The sequence below is a fragment of the Desmodus rotundus genome, chromosome 1 (genome assembly GCF_022682495.2).
Source record: "Desmodus rotundus isolate HL8 chromosome 1, HLdesRot8A.1, whole genome shotgun sequence".
NCBI classification, from domain to species: domain Eukaryota; kingdom Metazoa; phylum Chordata; class Mammalia; order Chiroptera; family Phyllostomidae; genus Desmodus; species Desmodus rotundus.
The window spans coordinates 2672323-2690937 of record NC_071387.1 but is presented as its reverse complement, the minus strand read 5'-3'; the positions used below and the strand labels follow the sequence as shown (position 1 = coordinate 2690937).

At 62.0% G+C, this 18615-nt stretch overlaps 3 protein-coding genes across 3 annotated transcripts; 2 read left to right on the top strand and 1 right to left on the bottom strand.

The window, feature by feature from the left end:
- Positions 1-836: 836 nt before the first annotated feature.
- Positions 837-5547, top strand: LOC123479939 (lipocalin 1-like). Its single transcript, XM_053919390.2, has 6 exons — positions 837-1070; positions 1394-1527; positions 2075-2148; positions 2323-2439; positions 3125-3220; positions 4019-5547. Exons 1-6 carry the CDS (start codon positions 960-962, stop codon positions 4042-4044), a joined length of 558 nt encoding a protein of 185 aa, XP_053775365.1. The 5' UTR covers positions 837-959; the 3' UTR covers positions 4045-5547.
- A 2157-nt stretch (positions 5548-7704) lies between these two features.
- On the bottom strand, positions 7705-14447 carry GLT6D1 (glycosyltransferase 6 domain containing 1). The gene is made up of 5 exons (XM_024562527.2): positions 14346-14447; positions 12281-12360; positions 9934-9978; positions 8770-8907; positions 7705-8374 (listed from the first exon to the last, which is right to left on the bottom strand). Exons 1-5 carry the CDS (start codon positions 14445-14447, stop codon positions 7705-7707), a joined length of 1035 nt encoding a protein of 344 aa, XP_024418295.2.
- An 873-nt stretch (positions 14448-15320) lies between these two features.
- LCN9 (lipocalin 9) lies at positions 15321-17737 on the top strand. The gene is made up of 7 exons (XM_024562528.4): positions 15321-15419; positions 15708-15844; positions 15996-16069; positions 16428-16538; positions 16797-16898; positions 17032-17080; positions 17490-17737. The coding sequence occupies exons 1-6, from the start codon at positions 15321-15323 to the stop codon at positions 17055-17057; spliced, it is 549 nt and encodes a 182-aa protein (XP_024418296.1). The 3' UTR covers positions 17058-17080; positions 17490-17737.
- The last annotated feature ends 878 nt before the right edge of the window (positions 17738-18615 follow it).

Here is an 18615-nt window from a genome sequence, read left to right as displayed (position 1 = left end):
GGAATCTCATTGGCGTCCTGGGGTGACCCCCATGGAGGGGGTGGGGTGCTCGCTCTCTGGTCTGTGAAGACATGCCAGCTGTGCGTTTAACTTATTGAGAGCCTTCTGAGTCAGCCCCTGACATCGCGGTGCCTGCGCTGGGTCCTCGAGGCTGGGCAACCGAGGGGCTAGACTGTGTGAGCCCCGCAGGGGGAGCCGAGCTCAGAGTTGCCCAGCCCAGGCCCCCACCGACCCCTCCACCACACCTGCCATGCCTGTGCTCCCACCAGGACCCCCTGCTGAGACCCTCTGATGCTGGACCCCTTCTGGGGCTAAGGAAGGCCCAGAGCAAGATGGGGCTGCTACCTTGCCCCCGCAGGGACACCTTCTTGATGACAGGCCCTGGAGAGCTGTGTCAGGGCTGAGAGAGCCACATGGGAGATGTGGCCACATGTGAGGGTGGGTCCCAGAAAGGCAGGGCCAGACAGCACCTCAACCTGGGACACAGGTGGGTGCCGTGATGACCTGCAAGCCTGTCCCGCTAGAGTGGCAGAGTGGCTGACTGTTCCAGGGGCTCCCAGGGCAAGAGAGGTGGCAGCCACCAGAAAGGGCCCTGGGTTTTGTGCATTCTGACCCCCTCCCCCCACTGCAGCGGGGGATGGGCACTCCCAGGCGGAGCTCTGGCTGGGAGGTGGGAGCCCAGCCTGTGGGACAGGCAGATACACCTGAGACCTCCCCCCACCTCCCACGCTCCCAGGACAAATGCGCAATGTGGCCAAACTGCCCTGACAGCACTCAGCACCCTCCCCACCCCCCTCGGTGACACCCTGTGCACCTTTAGACACAGGCGGGCGGTGCCACTCCCATGGGTGTGATTCCGGAACATTCAGGGAGTCCGGGCGAGACGAGGGGCTGCTGGAGGACGTGTGTGAAGAGAGGGCACCAGCCGCCTAGCCTCTGCTCCTGTGGCCCCTGCGGCCATGGCCCCGGAGGGAGGGGCCCTCTTGCTGCTCACCCTGAGCCTGGGCCTGGCCAGCGCCCAGCAGACTCTGGAGGAGGTGCCCGTGCAGCCGGACTTTGATGCCCAGAAGGTAACCGTGCTGGCTGGCTGGGGTGCCAGACCCGGCCCTGGGATGAGGACGTGGGTGCCAGTCTCCTGGAGCCTCCCTCAGGGGGCAGGCGGGCAGGACACAGGGGACAGAGGTGGGCGAGGGTGTCAGGCAGTTAAGGCCTGACGGGGCTGTTCACAGGGAGGAGGCTGACCACTCCCCCGGCCCCGGCCTGGGCCCATGGGCCTGCACCTCTCTCCCCGGGGGTTTGTGATCCACAGCAGTGCTCAGCGCTGGGGAGGGGCCTGACAGCTGAGACTGCAGGCTCTGCAAGCCCCGCCCACCCCACGCCTGCACCCCTGCAGGTGGAGGGGCGCTGGCTCACCGCCCGGCTGGCCGCCAGCCACACATACCTGGTCTCCCCCACGGACCCCTTGAGACTGGCCCTCCATTCCATTGGGACACGGGGCCAGGACCTGGAGTTCATCTTGTTCTGGACGTAAGCATGGCCCCTGGAGGTCCTGGCAGGGTGCTCAGGAGCAGGAGCCTCCCAAGGGACAGTGACAGCAGTTAGAACAGGGACACAAGTCACTGAGCTGGGGGCTCGAGATGCTGACGAAGGGTGGGCGGGAAAGACACACACCCAGCCACCCAGCGGTCCTCACAGAAGACCCCAGGCTGGGGGCGGGAGCCAAAGGTGTGGCCAGTGCACAGGGCCCAGGTAGTCGGGGACACCAGTCCTGGGTCCCCACCCCGAGACCTAAAGCTCTGATGGAGGACAAATTTGGTCCCACCCTTCTCGGGAGGTCTGGCTCCGCCCCAGACAGGCACCCTACTCCTCACTGCAGCCCTCCAGCCCCTCCCAGCCCTGTGGACCCACTGTCCTGTCCCAGCTGGGTGATCCTCTGGAGCCTGGCTGAGCCTAGAGCCTCAGGGGGACACCAGGGACCTCAGCAGGACAGAGTGGAAATGGCGCCACCCCGGGGGCTGGAGTACAGGGACGGGCAGGAGGGCAACCCTGTGCCAGCTCCTTCCTCTCTCCCCAGGGGAGAGGGGGTGTGCAAAGGAGTCAACATCACCGTCCACCCAACGGGGCTCCACGGCCAGTACCAAGGCGCCCGTGAGTAGCCCAGCCCTTGGCCTGGGTCCCACGCTGGGAGGAGGGGACTCTCAATGCCCTAAACTGGCCGTGGGGGCAGTGCCAGTGTCCACGTGCTGCCCACGGGGCAGGCTGGGCCTGAGGGCGGAGGAGAGAGGCGTCACCTGTCACCAGCCTGGTGTCTGTCCCCCACAGTTGAGAGAGGTGGCAGCATCCTCGTCCGCTTCGTGGGCACCGACTACAGCAGCCTGGTTCTTTACGTCCGCTTCGAGGACGGCGGCGGCGAGGTCACCAGCCTGTGGGCGCTGCTGGGTAGGTGGTGGATCTCCCCGGCACTGCACTCTCCCTGTGTCTGCCCAGGCCTGTGTTCAGAGCCCCCTGTGTTGCGGGTGGGGGGGCCGGCCGGGGCCCTCTCAGTGCTGTGCCCGCATGCCTCTTGGCCTTGCACCCCGCCCCATGTGCCCGTCCATCCACCCTCATACTTACACACCCCTCACCTCCTCCTCTCCATCCCACCTGCGCTGTGTGCTGGGCGTGTCCTGGGAGTTGGCTTCTCCATGGACAGATGGGGGGGAAGATCCACCCCTCCTCCAGCAGTGGACTTAACAGTCACTCAGTCACATGGGGCGGGAGGAGGCGCATTGTCCTGAGAGTAGTCGGAGGTGTGGGAGGAGCCAGGGCACGTCAGAGACAGTGTGGGGCCTGGTCACCTGGTCCCGCAGGTTGGGGTGGGTCCTCGGGGTGGGGTGGGGCTGCCAGGTCACTCGGCAGCCAGCCACCATGTCTGAGCAGCAAGGACCTTCTGGTTGTCCTTGACAGGGGAAGAGAGCCTGACTGGCCCTTTCCAGGACCACTGAGCCTGCTCTGCTTCTCGAGGACTCGGGGCAGGTGGGGGACTAGGGCTGTGGCCAGGGCACCAATCTGGCCAGCGGGCAGCAGACTTGGGCTCTGAGAGCCGGGAGGAGGGGCCCCTCACCACCAGCCCCTCTGATTTCAGCCAGAAGAGTGCCTGGGGACCCCAAGTGGCTTGGGAAATACCTGGAGTACGTCCGGAAATTCCAGCTGCAGGAAGCACCTGTCTTCAACCTGGACGGTGAGTGCTGCCCTGCCCCCACCCCCCACCCAGGCCGCCGGACGGGGTGTGGAGCCTCACCTGCTGGGCCTGGAAGCCCACTGGTAACACCAGCCACAGGACCAGAGCAGGTGGAAACGCCTCCGCAGCACCCAGTGTGGTCAGGCCTGTGCTGGGCACCTAGACGCCTGAGCTCACGGTCCCCTTAAATGTGGTGACTGGGGCACCAGTGTGTCTCCCTCCTGTGAATGTGGACACCAAGGCTCCAAGAAGTTCAGAGGCAAGACCAAGGTCACATAGCCGGGAGCAGGAGATGGGGGGTGCCCTCTATTCCCTGCATATTCTCCCTCGGGGAACATTTAGTAGATCAACAAGCACACAGGCCAGGCACTGTTATGGAGTGTGGGATGCCTGTGGAACAAGACACATTCGCCAGCCCTAGTGCAGGCCCCACGGGACACTGGTTCTCTGACGTCATTATTTTGTGGAGTGCTTGTGGGTGGGGGTGGGGGACCAGGCTATGTTCCGGGGCACGAGAGGAGCCGAGGGGAGGCAAGGGAGGCTGCCTGGGGGCGGAATTCTCGGGCTCGTGGCAGGAGCAGAGGGACTGGGGAGGGAGGGTCTTGGGGGTCATCGAGAGGGCACGGGGGGCTGTGACGGGACGGGCTGCCATCGGGGGTACTGGACAGCAGCCGGCACGGTCGCCCCAGTGAGGACGGTGGTTGTGCTGCGTGCGCAACTGGCTGATGGGTGGGTGGACTGATTCCAAGATGAATGGACGACCACCTTAGAATCCCACCTGTTCTTTTCTCTCCACAGCCCAGTGTCCCCCACCTGATGCCTAGGTCAGGGCCACACCTGGGGCTCCCCGCCCCGCCCCGTCTCCCCCGCTTGAGCACATGCCTTCCGACCCCTCTGCTACCCAAGGAGCCCTTCCCACCTGGGCCCACCCCACACTCGTTGCCCTTCCCTCGCTGTGGTCACCAGGCCTGCCAACCCATGACTGAGGGGCCCACGGGCTTGAGAACACTCTGGGTGGGGAGGACAGGCAGGTGGCCTGGGGCACAGCACTGAGGTCCTGCGGACGAGTCACGGTGACCCTGTGAGGGGACAGTGACCCTGTGAGGAGCCAGGCTGGCACTCCTCTGACCTGCCTCGCCCGGGGCCTGCCCTGGGACCGTCCCTGGGACCGTCCCTGCCCAGGTCAGAGGGGCACTGAGTGACCGTGCTCCCCAGCAGAGCGAGGTAAATACAGGCCTGCACACCTGCACGTGGTGAGCTGAAACAGGTCACCCCCCCCCCCCGCCCCCAGGGAGTCGGGCCTACAAAGGCGGAGCTGGGTGGAGGGCACCCAACTCTGCTCGGGGCGCCAGGGGCCACCCACGGGCCGGGCGGGCTCAGGAAACGGGGTCGGGGCCTCCACACTGCAGTCCGCAAACCCCAGGGAGACAGGTACGACCAGCTCCTGCCCCAGACACGCCCTCCGCAGGGCCAGGCTCCCGGGGCGCCAGGCAGCGCCCGCGTCTGCGTCTGCGTCTGAGCAGGGCGGTGAGGAGCGGCTGCTCCCAGCACGGCAGCTCCCTGGGAGCCGGCAAACCCGAGAAGACAAGAGTAAGGGACGCCTGCCCATCCGATTAGCTGGAGGTGTAGCCGTCGCACCATAAACATTTACCACTCCTCACGTTAACCTGCACACGGAGGCGATCGACCACCTCTGAACAGGGTGTTTTCCCCAACTGCAAACCTGAACCTCCGCTCCCTGCGGAGCAGCAGAAGTTTTGAAGCGTTTTAGAGAGGAGCCATGCAAATGCATCCGTGCTGGGCATGTGCAGAGCAGGGGCCGTGGGCTGGGTGCAGGGGTCACCAGGGCCAGAGTCCCGGGCGCCGAGCAACAGGCAGAGCCTCGAGGCCCAGCAGGACCACGTCCTCAGGCAGTGGCCCTTGGAGAGGACGTCTGGGCCTCAGCTGGGCTTCAGCTCCAGGCCCAGAGAAGTGGCAGAGCCAGGTGAAGGGGCACCAGGGTTGCCCCCAGGGCCAGCTGCAATGACCAGTGACCCCTTGCCCCGGCGCTGACCTGTAAGTGGAGACCAGAGACCAGACGCTGAGGAGACACAGGGGAAGTGGATGAATGTTCATTGGTCTTCCAGATGCCAGCCTTCAGGCTAGGGGCCCACCCAGCACCCCCCTCTTCCTTCCCCAGGGCGCCTGCGCACTTGCTTGCTCTCTCTCGGAGCATGCTCGAACTTCTTCCCCCTCTTTCATCTCTCAGGCCTGTGTCTCTCTCTCACTCGCTTCCTGAGCCCATCTGCCTCTGTGACTTTCTAAATAAACGTCCGCTTACAGTCTGAGTCTCGGCCCCGAGTTCTTTCTTAGCCAGAACTCAAGTTCCAAGGGGGCTGAACTGAAGTCCAGTCCGACCCCAATCACGGGCAACATCCTGGGGCCGTTTTTGCCGCTGACAGATCTGCCATTCCAACAACCAACATCGGATGGCAGGGCTAAAACCGCGTGGCGTTAGCTCAGGGACAGAAAGGAAGACCTTGGACACTGGACGGCAGGTCGGGAAACGAATACAAACCAGTCTCTAAGTCACTGCTTATACAGGTGGCCCAGGTTAAAGTCATTCTTTATTCCGTAACAGCATGGAGGGGAATGGCAGGGACACTTGGAGGAAAATAATATTAGATATCTCGCTATGCACATTAGCTTAAAATCAATTCCTGATGAATTCTGAATCAAAGGAAACCTCGAAAGCCTGCCACCCCGAAACCTGGGCTGGGCTGGGCTGGGCAAGATGGATGCAAGACTCAAGGGAAAAACGGTACCGTTGAAACTTCAAACGCTGGGGCATCGAACACAGCATCAACAAAACCGAACACAAGTGACACTTGAAATGAATGTTTTCAGTGGATCCGACCGTGTGTGTGTGTCATGTCTGAGACCACACACAGCCAGCCCCCACTGAACGCTGCCGGTGGGTACGGGGGACCTGACGGACCAGACCCCGCTTACTGTCAGCTGATGGATGCAAACACGAGGGAGTCCCTAGGGAAGGGACGCAGGTCCCATCACAAACCCTGACTGTCCTTGGCCCCCGGCTCCGATGTCAAAGGGACCATTGATGTCCCTTACTATCTCAGTGTCTTATTGCCAAGATTCCCATGCCTTCCGAATGAGTGAGCTCGGCCGCTCAGGCAGAGTGCCACCCACAGGCGGCAGCAACGACAGAGGTTCCCGTCCCCCGTCCTGCAGGCTGGACACCCACCAGCCAGGTGTGGCAGGGCTGCCCCTCCGAGGCCTCTGCTTGGGTGTGCGGACGGCTGTCTCCTCCGTGTCCTCACCAAGTCGTCCCTCATCCCCTCTCTTATAAGGTCACCATCCCCATTGGACTGGGGCCCACCCCAGTGACCTCATTTCACCTTAGTCACCTCTATACATACCCCACCTCCAGAGGCAGCCCCATTCTGAGATCCTGGGGGCTTAGGGGTTCCACACGTGAACTCGGGGGACATCCCCTTACTCCACTGTTCTCACGCCATCGAAGAGGGCTGCGAAGAGCACCGTGATGTGACTTTGGATCCTCCAGTCCTGAGCCACCATGGCGCTCCGGCTGCCCGAGTCTTTGTCACTTCAAGCGCTTTTGGACTTGTGAAAGAAGCCCCACGCCGTCTCCTCTCCCTGGGGGATCCCGGCAGCTTAAGGACGCAGTTCCGCTCTTAAGGATTTCCCATCCCTCGTGGCCCCTCCACTGGGCCTCCACAGAGCTCTGTGCACAGCTCTCGTTAAAAACATGAATAAAATGCCCTGGCTGGTGTGGCTCAGTGGATTGAGTGCCGGCCTGCAAACTGAAACTTCACCAGTTCAATTCCCACTCAGAGAACTTGCCCGGGGTTGTGGGCCAGGTCCCCAGTAGGGGGCGTGTGAGAGGCAAGTGATTGATGTATCTCTCACACATAGATGTTTCTCTCCCTTTCTTCCTCCCTCCCTTCCCCTTTCTCTAAAAGTAAATAAAATCTTTAACAAAATAAAACAGGAATAAAATGCCTATAACTTCAAAAAGTGAACTTGAGATCAATGTATCTGGCAGAAAGTCCGCCCCATCCAGTCCCACTGCGAATGGAACGACACCCGTCAGGCCCGACACAGCAATAAGCAGCCCGAGACTGAGAAACGGGTGCTGTACTCATGAGTCGGCCCCCGAGTGTTTATTCCTTCCTCTGCGTGCCGTCTTTGGCCCTTGGCGCATATACCATACATTCTCTCTGAACTGGAGTCTTTCTCCATTGAAAAAACCGCCTTATGCCTCCAGAATCATTTCCAGGCTACCTACAATACATACACCACCACCGTGGGATAACCACGAAATAACCGCCCTTTTGTTCTCTCTCCTGCTTCGGCCAAATTGGGCGGCTGAAAATCGCGAGGAAGAAAGCTTCTGTCGGACGGCTGTGCGTTTCCCTGTCTGCGGATGGGCCGGGGCGGCGGCCTGTGCGTGGGGCTGGCGGTCACAGGCCCCTCTTGGCGCGCTGCAGCACCTTGGCGCGCTGCACCTGCAGGGGCGGGGAGAAGACCGCGTCCCAGTTGTACTCTGGCGACAGCAACTTGGAGGGCTTGTGCAGGAAATAGTACTTGTTCAGGTGTCTTTCGTAGGTGCTGTTCAGCCCGCGCTTCAGGTCGTGGGCCACGCCTGTCAGATACGCTTCGACCAGGTGTAAGACGTGCGACGGCGTGCCCCCCACCAAGGCGCCGTCATAAAAGAAGTCCCCCTCCCCAAACGGGATGCAGGCTGCGGACCCGGGCCTCCGCTCGTAGGGGAGGCTCCTTCTGTCTTTGAAGTACCACCAGCCGTGGAGCTGGGCCACGGCCGAGCCCAGGACCTCCACCCCGACGTCGCCCTGGAAGACCTGGTCCACACTCATGCTGAAGAGAAAGTCGACCTCCCCCTGGATGTGACTGAGGATGTATTCGCCCAGGTTCTTCATGCGCAAGAGGTTGAAGTCGGGCCACCAGATGTCCTGTCTGATGGTCAAGACCCTGAATGTGTGCAGGGGGACAGGCTGCAGGGGCGGCAGCTGGTACCAGTCGTCCACCATGACGTAGAAGACCACCCGGTACCCGGCCATGAAGTGCTTGTTGGCCGATCGCAAGAAGAGCTCCAGGTGCTGGTCGGCAGTCCTGCAAAAGTGCGGGAAGGCACTTATTTCCCGGAGCACACGTGTAGTCACGCGGGTTGTCTAGCGAGAGAGTCGTCGGTGCTTCGGGACGCGGTGCAGGTATAGGTGTGGCGGTGGGAGGGGGCGGGAGTTTGAGCTGCAGGTGAGTGGAGCCGCCTGCTGTGACCCGGGCCTGAGAAAAGCCTTCAGAGTTTGGGGACAGCAGCTGGGGGGAGAAGCAAGTGCTAAATGGACGTTAGTAAAAAGTTAAGGACCCAGCAAAGGTGGGGGCGAGGGCCAGGCCCCCCAGGAACAGTGGTTACGGATGCACGAGCAACTCTCTGGAGGCAGAAGGGCCATTGGGTGCTTCTAGGGCTTTTGCAACACTAAAAAAGTGCCAAAGCGCACGGCCCCTACCTGCCGGCGGCAAAGACAGCCAGGCCCACGGTGAGGTTCTGCGTCCTGTAGTACCTCCGCAGGGCCTGCCTGTCGAAGGTGCCTTCCCAGATGACAGGAGCCAGCCAGCGTGTGGTCGTCACGACGTCAGGCCGTTTCCTGCGGGGTGAAGGAGAGGCAGGTGCAGCGAGCGGTCCTGTGTTCACTGCGGCGGCTACAGAGGCCGCTGACTCCAGCAGCGAGTGCTCACCACGCCCGTGCCCGTGCCGGGTGCCGTGTGGAAGGGCGCCACATTGCTCATCCAGTCCTGCCGGGCCCGCCGCCGTGGGCATTGCCACGAACCTTGTTCTGCATGTGGGGGGAAACTGAGGCACAGATGGATCGAGTGACTCGCAGATGCCAGAGTTGGTCCGAGAGAGTCAGCGTGGGAGACCCAGCGAGCCTCTGCCTTTGTCACCGGCCCTCGGGGCCCAGGACCCACCTTCTTCCAGCTCTGGCTGCCTCTGCCGAAGCAGCACATTTTCGGTTCGGATCGACACCTGAGGCCAGCGTGGCCGGCAGCCGGCCTGGCCTCCCCACGAATGCTGCTGTCTCCCTCCCCCTCTCCTCCAAGGTCTTGGGATGACTTTATTTAACCTCGCTCCTCATGCTTTAAGTCCATCTTTGCAATGCAGCAGAAATGAACAGGCCACTCCAGAAAGGGAGAGAGACGTTCGGTTTGTGTTCAATAACAAAGTAATAGCAGGACTTCCAAGACACAAAGCTGGTCGACCATTGAAACCATCCGGTGCAACCTCCCGTCGTGAGCCTGTCTCGACCGGCACGGAATAAAAGCACCCTAAAAGTGCAACTCCCACTCGTGGTCAAAAAGACAACCTCTCAGAAACAGAGGAATAGAGGGGAACGAGCTTCTCGTGACAAAGAGCAGCTACAGAATCCTGCAGCTGAAGTCCCGCCCCGCTGAATGCTTCGTCCCCAGGATCAGGGACAAGGAGGGCTGCCTGCCCTTGTCCAGCCCTGGCGATACGGTGAGGGAAGGAACAGGCATCCGACTGGGAAGGAAACATGGACTCTCCTATTTGCAGATGACTGGATGGTCACACAGAAAGCCCTCGGGACTGGGAAACACCCCACCAGCCCAGCGGAGTTGTACCTCATGTGTAGGGGCCACTGCGGTGTCCTTACCTGGGGTGGAACCAGTCTGAGAGCTGGAGCTCTCCTGCTCGGTGCCTGCGTGCGGAGGGAAACCGAGTTAGCACGTAATCCACCATTCACAAGTATCTGCCGAGCCCCGTGGCCTGGCGGGCTTCCTGGCACCATTTCCATGGCTGAACGCACAGCCCCACTGCCCCTGCCCTGGGGGGGCTGACACGGAGGAGCCAGAATGGAGGAGCACCTTCCTGACACGATCGGAAGTGTCAGTAGTCACAGTATGTCATCGGGTTCCCCAGGAGTTACCACCGAAACCCGAACTGCTCGGGGACAGACATCACAAAAAACGTGAAGTGACAAAGGGAAGACTTACTGAAAAGTCACCCTCCATCTAGGATGCCGGTGCTGTGAACTCCAGGGGTCCCCCGGAAGCACTGCTGGGTGGACTCCTGGGTGGAGTGGGGGGTGCCTGACCTAAGGAGCCGTCGCCCACGAGAGAGACATTCAACCACAGCAGAGCCAGCCTGGTCCCGGGTGGGGGAGGGCAGCGAGACCACAGCGCGGCTGCTCCACGAGGCCGGTGCCGTCTGTGACTCCTGAGTGGTTCACACCACACCTCTCCCCACCGCCCGCCACCGCCAGCCGGCCTCTCAGCCCAAACCACGTTCTCACATGTCCAGTGGCCTCCAAACCAGGCCCCCTGAGCGAGAGGTCAGCCGCCTCACACGAAACCGTGCCCACGGCTGCTCGCCACAGAGCTGCAGACCCAGGCGCCCACTGCCCGCAGAGCTCTGTCCACAGACGCCCTCCCAGCTGCTTGTGACGTCAGCCAGACGGCAGCCTGGCCCCCATCTCCTGGGGCCGCCCTTCGCTGAAGTGGCACAATGCTGCCCTCTCGTGTCCTGTCTCTTCCCCACTACACACACGCACAGGCATGCACAGGCATGCACACACGGTACACACGTGCTAACCTACTAAGCACACACATGTGTAGACAGTTTCTGGCCCACGACAGGAAGCCCACACTGGGTGCCCTGGCATTCCAGTCTCTGCTTTTCTGTCCCTCCTGTTCCGCCTCCATCGGAACCACTTGGCTCCGGCAGTTCTGCCTCCCAGCGTGTGGGTCTTGGAGCACAGACTGGGCAGCGACAGGCCTCTCCCACGGGAGGACGGTCAGGCGCCAAGGGCTCCTGGTCCTCTTGGGCTTAAGATAAACACCAAGCAGTGTCTTTGCCTGAAGCTGTCCCCATTGGTGCCAGGCGACAGCTGCCCCTGAGGATTCATTGTTTATCAGCAGCAGGTGGCACCTCAGTATCCTGTAGCTTTATTGGCTAAATGTGTCGTCCCCGTCAGTAAATGACGTTCTTTAAATGGAAACACGCTTCCATTGTGAATTTGAACACTACCGGTTTAAAATTCAGATCCACCTATTTACTCACTTTCTTAAAAAAGATTTTATTTATTTATTTTTGGAGAGAGGAGGAGGGAGGGAAACATCCATGTGTGGTTGCCTCTCAAGCGCCCCCTACTGGGGACCTGGCCCACAACCCAGGCCTGTGTCCTGACTGGGAATCAAACCGGTGACCCTTTAGGTTCACAAGCTGGTGCTCAATCTACTGAGCCACACCAACCGGAGCTATTCACTCACTTTTTAAGCAAATAACCATGAGCACCTACACGTGCCAGGAGGAAGGTGCCAGGAGGAAGCTGCCGCGTGGGCGCGTAGCCGAGCCCACACTGGGGATGCGTGTGGCCCTCAACCCCCTCCTGGCGAGGAGAGCCTGTCACTGTCCTCAAAGAGCTGATCTCCACCCTGCGGCAACACGACCCCTCCTCAGGTGGCATCCACGGGAAGAGGCACGTGTCACACAGGGAGCCGAGCCGTGGGGTTGGCGTTCACTTCCGTTATTTTTCATCGTTAACCTATTTTACTTTATTTCCACGTCTTTTTTTTTTTTTTAACACACTTTGCTGTTAGAGAAGTTTCACAGGGAAAGGCTGTAGAGACAGTCCCTGGCACCCCCACACCCGACCCCCCGTCACCCCCCAGCCCCCTGTTACCGACAACACATATGATGCTTGTCACGGTGATGCCTGTGAGTAACACAGGCCCAGCTTGCGGCTTCCTCAGCCGCCCCTCTCCCAGGGTCCTGGCTGGGGCCCACATGGTGCTTCGTGGCCTGGGCCCCCCGGCACCCGGACCACACCCGGGGACGAACTGCTGAGTGTTTAAAGATGAAAGCACCAACATGCGAGAACTTTGTCCCACCCAGACAAGGCGACGTCTCGTCAGTGTCAGGGGCGCTGAGGCGTCTTTGGGCAGAACCCAGCGGGAGGAGTGTGGCTGCTGGCCAACCGCCCGTCACCGTGCCCCAGTTACCTGCAGTGGCGCTCCGCCAGCAGCAGCACCAGCAGCAGTGAGGCCAGCAGCAGCAGCTTCCTCCTAGGGCCCGTTCTCATCTGCAGGGAAAGGAGGCAGAAGTCTGGCTCGAACAGGAGGTGCTGCACCTCTGCCACCTTCTTGCAAGGGGGTCACCTGCAGACACCAGGGTCGGGCCCCGGGCGCTCGGCCTTGGGGTCAGAACCCCTGTTCTGGAAGCCCTTCTGGGGACTGAGCACACCCAGCTAGTGACACTTCATTGCATAAAAGAAATGCAGTGAGCCCTGGCTGGTGTGGTTCAGTGGATTGCGCGCCAGCCTGTGAACCAAAGGGTCGCTGGTTCGATTCCCACTCAGGGCACATGTCTGGGTTGCAGGCCAGGTCCCCGGAAGGGGGCCTGTGAGAGGCAACCACACATTGATGATTCTCTCCCTTTCTCTCCATCCCTTCCCCTCTGTCTAAAAATAAATAAAATCTTTAAGAAAAGAAAAGAACAGACATGCAGTGAATCTGTCTGCTGTGCAGCTCGGGACAGGAGCGGGCTCCTGCTGAGGGTCCTCCTGGGTGGGAGGGTGTGACCTGTCCCCAGGGCTGGCCGCTTGCCCTTGTTGTCTGAGCGCCCGTGAGCTCCCAGGGGCAGATGCTTGTGCCTGGGACTGGTTCTGAGTCAGGGGCGTGACATTATGACATAGGCCTCGGTCAGGCCCAGCGCCCGCCCGGGTGGGTTTTCCGCTGGGTCCTGTTCCCAGGTCTGTGGGGGCCAGGCCACCTCGCGGTGTGTGAGCTCCTGGTGGCCCACTCCCGAGCGATCAGGTGACAAGCAAGCTCCTGCCGCCTGTGCCCACCCTTTGGCATCCACTCACACCACACAGCCTGGAGCGCGGGATCCGTGGCTGCCCTGACTAGACAGGCGCCGTGAGCCGACCAGACACCCTGGGCTGGAAGGCAAAAGAGCTTAAAGGTCTCGTCTCTAATTTTATATCGATCAATGCAAAGCGATAGGGCCTGGGTCTACGGAACTACATACAAACACGTTACGGAAATTAATTCTCCTGCTTTTTTTAACACGCCTGTGACATGGCTGCCGGAAAACTGGGCGTGACAAAGGCGGCTCGTGTAGTGCCTCTCCTGGGCAGTTCTGGGGCACGACCCCCTGCTGCCTGCCCTGGCAGGGCTCCCGCTCCCCCAACGTGATGTTGAAGAAACGCCACAGGGGTGGGGAGGATGGGACCCTCCCGCAGCGTGCCACAGCGACATCAGCCAGACTTCCCACATCCCTCCGAGGGGTCCCTTTACCTCGGTTACAGTGACGTGGGAGACACCCGTGAAGGCCCTTCGAGGGCGGAGGCTTCCATGTGTCTGCCCTTGGTCTCACTGCCCCACTCCTGGGTGGCTGGGGCTTCCGCGGGGGGTGACGTCAGCAGGCCCTTTGATGACGCGAGCGGGTAGCCGGTCACAATGCTGGCTGGCTGGCGGGGGCCTCTCCCGGCTGCAGATGATGGCCTTCGTGCCTTTGAATCATTAAAGGATACTTGTGAGTGAGCTTTTCATTTCCTTTGCTGTTTCCTCTGCTGTCCCCTCGTTCCGGGGAGAGTTGTGTGGGGCTGTGTGTGACTCTGCGCCTGATGGCAGGTGGGGTGCCTTTGTCTTCCTGTCCCAGATGATGTCCAGTTCCCCCCAGAGAGCTCAGCCCTCCTTCTGCTTTTCAGAGTGATTTCTAAGCACTCCTCTCTCCGATCATAGAGATGACGCAGCCACGTGGGTCCCGTCGGTGTGTGGGGGCACGAGGAGCAGTGACCACATGCTGTCCCTGGCCTGCAGAGGCCACCGGGAAGGGAGCCTGCTCTTGAGGCTGGGTCGGGTCTGGAGAGGTCACCACAGGAGGCGCTTTTGAAGGCCAGGCTCTCTCTCTGGCAGTAACACCCACGAGAAGCCCCGGACTCTCTATGTTACAACTCAGCCCCTTTCATCGGTGTCTGGGGACAGTCCTACACCACCAATATCCATCCACGCAGGCACCCATCTACCCATGTGCCCACCATCCCTCCGCCATCCACCCACCCACCGTCCATACATCCACGACAGCAGGGACAGCAGAGCAGGACAACGGGAAGGCCAGGGGTCGGCCAGGAGGTGGGGGAGGCAGCTGGGTCCTCGTCACCACCATTATCCCTCCTCTGTCTGCGGGTGACCTGCTGTCCTGCTGGGACGGGGCGTCACTGTAACCCCGCACCTGGAGCACCTCAGGTGCTCAATAAGCAAGACAGAGACCTACACGTGAACTCTGCTCTGGGTTTAAAATAGAACTAGGTGTCCAGTGTCTGGGCTGTCCAGTTCGGCCCCCGACATGACCACCAGCCTGCCTTGAGTCCGGACACAGCACGGAGAGATGGGGGGCTTCCCATCCCAGCTCTGGTGCCCCCATCAGGGTGGGGACAGGGCGCAGCACGGGCCAGCACCCGTGTGCCCTCACGCCCGTCTTCTTCCCTAACTTCCTAACCCCAAGTGTCTCCTCCTGGCCCCACAGCCTCTGGAGGTACCGCTTCCAGGACTCTCCGGAGTTCCACCCAAAGGCACGGTCATGTCTTTGAGGCCAGGGCGCCCCATGCAGCGTCCTGCACGCTTGGCCACACAGAGTGCCGAAATGCACCCGGATGGGCGCACCCAGGCCAGGCCGGCCGGAAGGGGCCGGCTGGGCCCTGGGGAGACTGCCTGGCCACCTGGAGAGACCAGTGAGGCCCCAGCATCACCCATGGCCTCCGCGGGGCGTGGGGGCTGTGGCCCGGGGCGCCGGATGCCACTGTCCTTCCTGTCCCACTTCCCTCTGTCGCTTCTGACACCCCTGGATGCTCAGTCAAGCGGGTTGCAGAGCGAGCCCACTGCTGGCTGGACATCGTGAGCCGTGGGGGCGGCACCGGGCCCTTGGCTGCACTCCCATTGTGTGCAGGAGGTGTAGCGAGGACGGCAGAGCTGCGGGGACCGGAAACCGTAGCGCAGAGGGGAATAAAGGGGGGCCATGGGCAAGGCGCCCAGCGAAGGGATGGCGCTGTGGCGGCTGCTGCTGCTGCTGCCAAGCCTGGTCTCCGCCCAGGAGCTCAACCTGCGATCCGTCGTGCGCAGGAACTATGACATGGCCAAGGTGGGTCTGGGCACTGGATACCTGCCCCCTCCCCCAGCAGTCTCTGCCCTGTGACAAGGGTGCTGGTCCTGGGGGGCCGCCTCTCCTTCCCCAGCTTCGAGGGCAGCCTAGGAGGGCCAAGGAGGTCCCTGGAGGAAAGACGGGTCACTGGAGGGCAGAGGTTGGCCCTGGTTGGGAGCCATTGGCCCAGGGGTCTGGCCCCGGAGGGGAGACCCTCTGGCCCTGAAGGTGCAAGGAGTCCCACAGGCGTCCTGCAGGCCCCCCGCCCATGGGCGCCTTTGTCGGCAGGTTTCAGGGGTCTGGCATTCTATTTCCATGGCCTCAGACGACATGACGCGGATCGAGGAAAACGGGGACCTGAGGGTCTTCATCCAAAAAATCGAAAGCCTGGACAACGGTGGCCTGAAGCTCTCCTTCCACTTCATGTGAGTGCCGCCCAGGTCAGCCGCCTGGCCGGCCCCACCGCAGCCTCTGACTCTGGGAGCGCTGCACATGGAGGCGAGGGAGAGGGAGCTGGTGGGGCGGGGAAGGGCCGGCTGACCTACCGACCCCCTGCCTGCCCCACCCCACTCTCAGGCTGCTCGGAGACTGCGTGGAAGCCGCCGTGGTCTGCGAGAAGACCGACAAGAACGGGGAGTACACCCTGGACTGTAAGTGGGTGTCGGTCCTCGGGGCCGTGGCCATTTCCCAGCGAGCTCTGATTTAGGGGACTTTAGGGGATCCCTGGATGGTTTCAGCCCAAGTGAGAGGACCCAGCCTGGCACGCAACCCCAGGGGCCTCTCCAGCCTCCTGTTGGAAAGGCCCCGGCTCTGTCCCCCAGGCAGGTGGGCATTGGAGGGGCCGTGGAGGATGGGGCCCTCTGAGTGGTACCGTGGGCTCCAACTGCCCTCCTGCCGAGACCTGGCTGGCCTGCCACCCACCCCCTCAGCCCCACGGCTCCCCAGCACCCCACCTGCAGGTGCCAGGACGGTGTTGGGCAGAGCCTCTCTGAGCTGTGTCTCCCGCAGACAAGGGGAACGGCAGGGTCCTGCTCTGGGAGACTGACTACAGGCTGTACATCACCTTCTACCTCCACAGCGTCAGCAACGGCACTGAGACCAAAGTGCTGGCACTTTACGGTACCTCCGCCTCCCGGAGGCCTGTCTGCCTCCTGCGTCCCCTCCCCCGAAGACAGGCCCCACCTGCTGGGGGTCCCGCCATGCCCCAGGTTCCCGCCACCACTGTCCCCACAGACAAGTTCCATCGTGTGGTGGTAGTGGCCCCGGCCCAGGCAGTCACCCCCCTCAGCCTCAGCGCTGCCCAGGCCCCCAGAGACCGTCCCTGCACATCGTCCCCAACAGCCCCCGAGGGACCCCAGCCTGCTGTTCTGTCCTCAGGACGGTTGTCAGAACTGGGCCCCAGCTTCCTGGCCCGATTCGAGAAAATCTGCAAGAGATACGGACTTGGGCCACAAAACATCATCAACCTGAGCAACCAAGGTAGGGGCTACGGCTTCCAGGGAGGGGCTATGGGGGTGCTCCTGGCTCAGCACGGCCCGGCACAGGGAGCCCGAGGGTCTGGGGGAGGAGGAGACCCCAGCAAGGCCCATCTGAGACAGCTCTGTCTCCCCAGATCCGTGCACCAAATACAAGAGGTAGAGGAGACCCCGGCTGCCGCATCGGTGCGTGAGCTCTGCTGGGAGTGTGGGCGCTGCGGCAGCGGGAGGCTGGTGGGACTGTGGGGACACAGCTCCCAGCACAGCCCTCAGGGGATGTGCCGGCTTCCGGAGGGAAGGGGCAGGGTTGGAGCAAACCTGAACCCCATCCTGCATGACTGTCCCGGGGCTGCTGGCACCAATGGCCACACTCTGAGTGACTCAGAACAACAGTTCTGAGTCCCAGAACACTGGCATCTGGGTGTCCCAGGGCCCCGCCCCTCTGGAGTCTGCGGGGAGGGTCCTTCCTGCCTCTCACATCTTCTGGTGGCTGCAGGCATCCCTGGGTTGGTGGCCCCACCCCTCTACTCTCAGTCTCCACGGTGACACGCCTTCTCCTCTGTGTCCACGTCTCTCATCTTCTTTCTTCTATAAGGACACTGTCCCTGGACGGAGGGCTGGACGGTGTGGGAAGGTCTCATCTCAAGAGCCTTACTGTAATCACACCCACAAAGACTGTTTCCAAATTAAGCCTCGTGCACAGCTGCCGACATTGGGGTTCGAACTTGGACACATCTGGGGGCACCATGCTGACGTGGGGGTGGCGAAGGGTGACAGGGGTCCCTCTGTGTCCGTCCTCATGACCTTACGGGAGCCTACGATGATCTCAAAATATACGGTGAGCGAGGAAGTGTGTGTCCTTCCTTCAGAGCTCGCCCAGGACACACGAACAGGCTCCTTCCCTGTCGCCGCGGCACCGACTCAGCCCCAATGCCCGCCTCGTCGTTGCCCTGCCTTCTGGGCCTCTCTCCCCCAACCCAGGGCTCCCTCTGTCTCCCCGCCCCCCCTTGGAACAGGGACCAAACCTCCTGCTCATGCTCCTGGGCGCTGGGTGGGGTTGCTGGGCAGGGCGAGGAGGCGGGTCTGCTGGCCCTGGGCACCCCCAGTCTGGAGGGCGGCTGGCCCTGCTCCTCCCTCCACAGGTGAGCACCCTCCCCATGCCCCCCTGCCCCGGAAATCCACAGGATGAGGACATGGGCCGGACAGTCGTGGCTGGGGTCAGCCCCAGACTCTGGGGGGTTCCCCCTCGTGGTCACACTCTCGGGTGCTGGGAGAGTGCAACCCCCAGCCCCAGGGTCTGCCTGTTACAGCTGAGTCTGGCTGCTGCAGGGCCAGGGCTCGAGGCACCGGTCCCCTTCCAGACTGGAGTGAGGGGTGGAGAGCTTTGGGCCCCTTCCAGGGTGCCAGACGGCCAGATGGAGCAACTTCCTGTGGGCAGGTGGTGAGCTGGGGGCCCCTAGCACTCTCACAGCCAGCCAGGCCTCCAGCTCCCTGTCTGGAACCTTGGTCCTGCCTGCTGGGCTGTGGCAGGGGACGTGTTGGCCGCTGTCCACTCAGCCGTGGCCTGCTGGTGCAGGAAGCTGGCATGTGTCAGGTCCGCCCAGAAGGACCCTAGGAGGCAGCTGCTGGCAGTGTGTGAAGACACCCTGGGACCACAGAGCTGCGTCACCCCTGCCCACGAAGAGGCACAGGGGGAGCTGAGCCCAGAGCCGCGGGGCCCC